The 7,900-nt window shown below is 44.3% G+C and overlaps 2 protein-coding genes across 6 annotated transcripts; one reads left to right on the top strand and one right to left on the bottom strand.

Annotated features, from left to right (window-relative positions):
- Nucleotides 1-3,202: 3,202 nt before the first annotated feature.
- rpl28 (ribosomal protein L28) lies at nt 3,203-5,051 on the bottom strand. The gene is made up of 5 exons (XM_047045913.1): nt 4,984-5,051; nt 4,277-4,367; nt 3,887-4,010; nt 3,538-3,656; nt 3,203-3,331 (listed from the first exon to the last, which is right to left on the bottom strand). Exons 2-5 carry the CDS (start codon nt 4,355-4,357, stop codon nt 3,242-3,244), a joined length of 414 nt encoding a protein of 137 aa, XP_046901869.1. The 5' UTR covers nt 4,358-4,367; nt 4,984-5,051; the 3' UTR covers nt 3,203-3,241.
- Nucleotides 5,052-5,230: 179 nt separating this feature from the next.
- LOC124484803 lies at nt 5,231-7,897 on the top strand. 5 transcript variants are annotated; one of them, XM_047045908.1, is made up of 8 exons: nt 5,231-5,320; nt 5,485-5,599; nt 5,808-5,922; nt 6,002-6,117; nt 6,335-6,467; nt 6,838-6,959; nt 7,211-7,305; nt 7,394-7,897. In XM_047045908.1, exons 2-8 carry the CDS (start codon nt 5,509-5,511, stop codon nt 7,412-7,414), a joined length of 693 nt encoding a protein of 230 aa, XP_046901864.1. In that variant the 5' UTR covers nt 5,231-5,320; nt 5,485-5,508; the 3' UTR covers nt 7,415-7,897. The 5 variants fall into 5 exon arrangements, with proteins under 5 accessions (XP_046901864.1, XP_046901867.1, XP_046901863.1 ...); XM_047045911.1 differs by having other exon boundaries at nt 5,233-5,320; nt 6,005-6,117; nt 6,368-6,467; XM_047045907.1 differs by having other exon boundaries at nt 5,234-5,599.
- Nucleotides 7,898-7,900: the final 3 nt, after the last annotated feature.

The raw sequence follows: 7,900 nt of genomic DNA on the forward strand, positions 1-7,900 counted from the left end.
TATAGATAGTCCCATATCAAATCAATACATTGCACCAGGCCCAGTTAGTTTGACGTAGATCAGTCCTAGGAAGATGACCGCTGAGTCGCTTAGACCAGTCCTAGCTTGATGAAGAGGAAGAGAACCAATGGGGCATCTCTCTAGACCAGTTCTAGGATGATGAGCAGAGTGGCACAGGGCAGGAGGAGGAGGAGGGGGGGCGAGCGCTTCTGAAAATGTCCGGCCGAGTCATGGAGGTCATGTCCGCACAGAGCATGCTCCAACAGAAGATGAGTCTCTGCACTGATGCCTGCCCAGAGGAAACCAAGAAGAAAGATGATTGACATGACGCCTGGTGTTATCACTATAGTTAATACACCAGATTCTTTTAGCTACCAGGTACCCACAGGGACATCTTATTTTTATATTAATCAACCAGGCTCAGGTTACAAGCCCACTCCATCTATTTGCTTCATTTCCTTTGATCCAATGGAATATTTTAGTTGATTAGCATTGTCTTTGGATGCCCACCATAGTATAGCCTGTATCAGTCAATATAATCTATTGGTTGTTGAACCCTCTACTGTTCATATATTCCTATATGACACTAGTTGGTGTATATTGGACACAGATCAATGTCTGCTAATGGTAAGTCCACTGTCCTCTCTTTCCCCATTTGCAGCAATCCAATGGATGTGCATTGTGCGTCAGCCGAATGCGTATTCAGTGAAACAGGTCAGGGGAGAGAGGCCACAGGAGGAGGTGGTTGATGCCATCGAAGAAAGAAGGGAGGGGAGAGGGAGGCAGGGTACTGACCGTGTTCGGACCACTCTTCCCATAGATGTTGAACGTCCTCTTCGTGCGCATGATCAGGGTCTGAGTTTGAAATGAACAAAAGCTATAAATACATACATGAACGAGAGGAACCTTCAACCAAAAATGAGAACGATCCCCCTTCCGCCCCGACAAAACAAAGGCACGAACACGAAGCAAAAACCCGCATGTAACAACAGCACAAAGGATATAATGAAATAGCACAGGATATATCGGCCAAGACTTAAACCCAGAAACACAAAACACTATTCCTAAACACAGACCGTAGTTTTTGAGAAAAAAAAACTACAAAAACTGAGGAACAAAGACAAGCACCACACACAATCCAGAACACAGGAGTTCAGAAGAGCTCAGACCAGGGTGGTGCCAGAGAAGCTGCTTGAGTTCTCGGAGGGCCTTGGTGAGGTTCTCCAGCTGGTCGTGGAGGTGGATGTTCTCCTCGATCAAGGCGTGGATGGTGTCCTGCAGCTCGAAGCTCCGTCCCCTCAGCACCAGCAGGAGCAGGGGCAGTAGCAGGAGCAGGACCCGCCTGGATCTCCTCATACTGGTCATCACACTACACCATCACACCAACACACACACCACCCAAACCTCATCATCCTTCTCAGAAAAAAGAAAGTCCAATTACATCCAAGTCTTCCTGGGCAAGAGCTGTGGTCCATCAGTGGAATGACCCCCTTGGTTCAGATACATTTTATTAGTTAGGAAATATGGGATGTGGCTTATAACCTTCCCCCACCCACCCACCCCTCCACATCCTCTCCCCCTCAGCCGGAGGTAGAAAGCTGTCAGTGAGCTACTTTCAGGCAGATCAATCCTGTTTCCACTCAGCCGGGCAGCCCTAGTGACGGGAGGCAACGACCCAGACTCCATTAACAAATGTCTCTAATCCAGCAGGATAAAAACAGTTCTTTAGGCTTTTAAATCACAGTTCCCATTCCCATTCCCATATATGTCTCCATAACATTGGATCCACAGAAAAACACACTTCTTTCATCATTTCCATATCATGACTTTTCTGTTCGTAGGGAGGCAGTAGGGGCGATCAATATGTGGGGACACACACCCTTTTGATTTTTAATTAGGAGCAGCCCATTTTTCACACGCTGGGCAGCGATCGTTGTGCTGGGGAAAGACTGGACCCACATCTGGGCGGATGGGATCAAGGTAGAGGGCACAGCCTTGGGAGGACAGATCACTAGCAGGATGGATACATAGAAGATATAGAGTGGGGATATTTAAAAGAATGTTCACAAGCATTTCTTATGCCTGCTGTTTTAAAGAAAATTGTCATTCAAATGATGCTGCCTAACAGACAGTGAACTTGGTCATGGTAATAGAGCTACATAGAACTTTATCCCTGAAGGGAAATTCTAATGAGATGACGTGCAGACTGGTCTCACATTCAAGAATAAACAAAAAGGAAAAAAAGACAAACGGCAAAGATCAATTTGATAAGGTTAGAACGTTCTAGCATGGCACAAGTAGGTCAGCCCAAACAAACTAGGTTCCCTGTCAGCCAGATCAGCCTGTTCACCATTGTTGAGACAATTAAATTAAACAACACTCTCTAGTGTACATTTAACCTTCCTATTGTGTTTGAGTTTTGGAAAGTTGTTTTCAGAGAGTATATGTATATATATATTTTTTTACAAACCTTGAACTGTCATTTATTTCCTTTAAGCCAACAGCCAAACATGGCCCAATGTCTCAGGGGGCACACATACTTGTCACATCATCTAATATAATTGGGGTTAAGAACTACGGAGTCTTCAGTTTGATTTACATTTACATTTACATTTAGTCATTTAGCAGACGCTCTTATCCAGAGCGACTTACAGTAAGTACAGGGACATTCTCCCCGAGGCAAGTAGGGTGAAGTGCCTTGCCCAAGGACACAAGTCATGTGCACCGGCCGGGAATCGATCAGCCAACCTTCAGAATACTAGCCCATAGCTCTAACCGCTCAGCCACCTGACTCCCCTAGTTTCCCCAGTTTGCTTTCATTGAGACAATTGACTCTTCCTGTCTTATGAGAATGTGGAAACGACCGTCAGGTTACTTTAGTCAGCAGAGGACCAGCCATCTTTGGCTACAATTAAAAACAAGGGATGAGTGGACAACTTGCACAAGGTGATGGGGTGTACACCTGCAAGAGAATGACAGCCTGCTGACCCGTGAATCATTCCTAAAACATTAGGCTTGTGCAGAGCTTGATCATGACCCATTCATTTAAATCAGGTGTGTTGAAGCAGGGAGGTGGGCCCTGAGGACCAGAGTTGAACACCATGGTCCAGAATGAAATGATTGATATGGTATAACTGCAATAAGATACTTCAGTTTCTTTGACCAGTCAGTTGACAAGACATTCAAAAATGCAAGGCAAATGTTTTTTTTTAACCGAAAACTTTTTTATTTATCATCTGTTTTATGCGGTCTTGGTAGCCCTGGAGCGCTTCTTCTTGACCACCACAGGCTTCTGGCTCTTCAGGATGGCACTGGCACGACGCAGGGCGGCCTGGTGGAACGAAACAAAGCACACCAGTCAACAGCCAGTTCATTTACACTCATCATTTTAGTTTCCAATGAGGAGCCATCGGATGAGTCACAATGCTCAGTGCGTCATGGCCTGCGGTATGCTTCTAAGTGGCCTTCATCCTTGCCCAAACTGGGAAATGAACAACAATTTGGACCTGGAAGAAAGGACAGGAAGTGAGAGCTCACCATGCGCAGGTCCTTCCTGTAGTTGTTCTTGCGAATGATGTGCCTGAGGCTGCTCAGGGTGGCACGGGAGTTCTTGTTGATAGTGATCTTCTCGTACGAGCTGACAGGTTTACGCTGACCTGAGGGAAAGCAATAAAAAGATTTGAGGTTAACAGCACTAGAAACTTTGCATGACCCAAGCCCCACTGTGAAAATCAGTGGCAAAATACAAATTACTACAGCCAATATATTCATGTAGCGCTTCTAGCTAAAGTCACACAAAATAAGTGATAATCTGAACATATTGACCCCTATAAAGACAGCATAACAGGTAACACTGTTACAGGGTTTAGGGGAAGCTCCTGTTTACCTGCACGCTTCTTCAGCACAACCACCACACCCTTGCCGTCAGCGGCAGGCTGCACGCCCACGGTCTTCCTGTGCACCAGCCCATTGAAGCGGAACGAGTTCTTGGACTTCAGGTTGTTGGGCTCCTGGAGAACATGAGATGAGAGCATCATACACAGTCCACAAAGCATCAGCACTTCACTTATCACTCAGATGAGGGTCATTTACGCACCTCTGAATCAGTGCAAACGTTACTTTTATATTTGGATCAATTCTAGGCAACAAACTCATACATTTGCTGACGTGGGTTCGTATTACAAGATTAAGTTATTTAGCGATATTCCATGCAGCCTATAATATGGTCATCCGGCTCTTGAGGCCGTCAGAAGCGATATTGTAGGACTGTACTCACGGTACTGTAGGTCTGTCCGTTCCTCTTGATGAGGAAGCTGGAGCAGTTCCTGATGACCATCCACTGCAGATGAGCAGACATGTTGGCAAACCTGGAAGGAAAACGAGAACGTGTCAGTCAGTACACACAAGTGACAGACCACAGGCAATCATGATATGTAGGCCTATCCCTACAACAAATAAGTGACAAGTCATTCGAAAGCGTAATTTACAGAGAAACCAACCTAGCTAGGTTACATTTAAATTCGGCTGGCCAGTTAGCTATAGCTAGGTTACCGTACTTGCAACGTTAGCAAGCAAGCTAGCTAAAATAAATGAGTGTTTTTAGCTATTGAGGTCAAATTGGATTCTTATCCTGTCTTAAAGGTGGTTAAAACAGAAGCATTATTATATGATTATATAATAATATGATTATATAATAAGCAGTCAGACAGCCACTTTGTTACAGGGCAACCATTCTGAACAAGACCCAAGTACAGAACCTGCTACAGAAACAAGTCTTCGGTAATGACAGAGGCCTACAGTTGGTAAGCATTGATCTTCATTACACTGAATTACAGACTCAAAACACTGGGTAAATTACTATACAGGCTGCACAAGGATAACCTTTATTAATTTGGTATATGTTGGCCAAACTAGATTTGACTAAAACGTGTAAATTCTAAATATTAATTTTCGAAGGTCTAGCACAAGGCTCGACCACGTTACCTTTCAGCGGAGGAAGAGGATAGAAAAGGGCGGAAGCCGGTTTACAGTGACTATTTCACAGATCCCTGCGCAAAAAAAAAAAAAGGTTTTGTAACTTGTAACTATCAGAGCAACATCGTTTTAAATGCAATGTCCGTTTTGTCATACTTTGTTAATCTTCTATTCATTTTATAAATAAATTATATTTGAAATAAGGATTTTCGTTGTGCACTATTTATCAGCTTCACTTCGGAAGAATACAACCATATTACGCTCTGTAGCAGTAGCTCGTCATTGCTTGTCGTGATCATCCTGCGTCCTTCTGTTTACATGTCTGTAACCTACTGTTCTATTTAAGGTAATATACCATTAATATAACAAAAATATATATAGATACTGATATCGGAAGAACTTTTGCGACCACGCCCATACAGTTGTATTGCTGCAAGAAATTAAACAAGCTCTAAATGTTTGGGTGCCTTTCCGCGCTGTACACATCATTACTTGCACTTGTCTGGAGAGGATGTTGCGGTAGAAGAGCCGACCATGGACGAAGGGGATGATCTTGAAGTTCTTGGTGAACAGCTGTATGATCTGATTTACCACAGACACGCAGAGATGGCGGGGAAGCTCACAGGTGAGGTGACTGAAGAGGCAAATCCCTCTGGATGTCACACAGCCAAAAGAATGGACGATACACCAAAACCAAAACAATGCATTTGCAGTCACCATCTACCTCTGCCACTTAAGTGGTCTTATGATGTGAATGTAACCAGCCAGTCACCCCCAAAGGAAACCAGACAGAAACCACACAGACAGCTTTAGGTTGTGGTGTTTGGTTGCAGGCATGTTGCTGGAGCTTCCTGGTCCGGTGCTGAGCCAGATGCTACAGGATGAGGCTATGCTGACAGAAGCTCTTGAGAAAGCATTGAGAGCATTGCAGCTTCCCCAGGGACACAGGTCAGAGACCCCATCCAATTTCACAGCGGTCACGTGATTAACAACCAATTGTTTTCATACTGTCTCACTCTGTTTCAAGCAGGAAAGAGGCATCTAAAGATGATGACGAGGTGTCTGCATCCTCGGATTCTCTGGGGGAACAGCTATTTGAGCTGGTGGATATTTACAACACTGGCCAAACACAAAAAATCACTGGTAAACTATCAATGCAATGCGAGTGACAATGCCTCAATAAATACCCTGGAGAATCAGTCCAACTAATGATTTCTGACAATTGGCATATAACTGTGTGTACAGAAAGGCAATTACCACACACATATGTCATGATGTAGAGTGATGTAGCGTAAACTGTTTAAAGAGATCCTGATTTGACGCAGCATGTATTACTGTGTGGACGGATATCACGATGAAGAACAGGATATCTGGTGTGCCCCCCCGTGTGCAGGGATGTTGCTGGAGCAACACAAGGAGGCCGTGTTGGCCCTCCTGTCGGAGCCCCCCCTCCTGGAGGAGCAGGTCAACCTGGCCATGAAGACTCTGCAGGAGTGAGTGACATCATCCTCCTCCTTTATTACCGGCTAGCACCTTTGGTGTTATCATTTGTGAACTCCTGGAAACTATGAGGGTGATTTCTCAGTCAGCTGAGCACCTTTAATGCAGCACGTCATCACGCAGAAAAACGTGCATCAACGTTATCATATGCTAATATCAGGAGGTCAACATCGTCATGCATTATCGCCAGGAAACGCTTCATTCTACAGTGCCTTCGAGAAATTCCATTGCATCACATAGTTTCTTTGCTAGTCACCGTTTTATATTGACTCATTTTCCATATTAGTGTTCCAGGAAGCCAAATATTATATATAGAAGTTATTATATAGGTCAAGTGGTGATTTTGTTCATGCACTGTTTCAGGCAGAAGGGAGAAGGGATGGACGTGAGTGACTCGTCGGATGCTGATGACATCGACAGGCTGGGAGAGAAGCTGTTCTCCCTGGTGGAGAGGATCGATGCGGCACACGCTAATGACATCACTGGTACTCACGTAGCTTTCCTACTTATGATGGGCTAGTGTTCATGCTGCGTGTGTGAACCATGATAACTGGCAGGAGACGTCTTCATTGACGGTAACATCAGTTCAAGTGTCAGAGGATGTATTAAGTATAGATATATACATATGTATATATCGTTTCTTTTGCATGGTTTTTAAATGGTTCTGGTTTCAACTCTAGTGAATCATTTTGTATGTACTTACCATTCTCCTCCTGGCTGTCCTGTGCTTGTTCAGGCATGCTTCTGGAGGTGGATCCTGAGATCATCCGGGAGATGATCAGCGATCAGCCCATGCTGGAAGCAGCTGTTCAGAAGGCACAAGCTGCACTGGTAACTCTAAATCGCAACATCAGAACTATCTGTCTACACTACATGAGTGTCCATGATATGTAACCCCCTGTTTGTATCTTCCTGACAGGCAAACACATGGAGCAAATAGCATGACGTTCAAAACAGCAAATGAATGTCAATTGTCCTGGCTATTCTGGTTGTGAACTGGAAGATGCTGTGGTCAGTGAACACAGCATGTACTTTCCTTGTCCTCACACATGCACTGATGCGTGAGAACTAGAGGGATTCTAGTTACCTAGACTACCAGGACCATCGTTCTGTTTGTGTTGTGACCCACGTTTGAGTTGGCTTATGGGGGCGGAATATCACGTGTCAATTTCCTTAGAAATGAAAGTGGAACTGTGAGCTTGTGAAATGAGGCTGGACCGAAGCATACTGTGCAATGTGGAATAAATCATTACAGCGTTTGAAATGGACACTGAGAAGAGGACTGTGTCCAGGCAGCAACATACTTGTTGCCACGTTAGCATTCATACTTATCATTTGAGAGTGGTATTATTTACTTTAAACTGAGATCATTATCAGGCAATGATGTAAAATAAATGCTATACATATTCTATGTTGACATGAACAA

The sequence above is a fragment of the Hypomesus transpacificus genome, chromosome 22 (assembly GCF_021917145.1).
Source record: "Hypomesus transpacificus isolate Combined female chromosome 22, fHypTra1, whole genome shotgun sequence".
NCBI lineage: Eukaryota > Metazoa > Chordata > Actinopteri > Osmeriformes > Osmeridae > Hypomesus > Hypomesus transpacificus.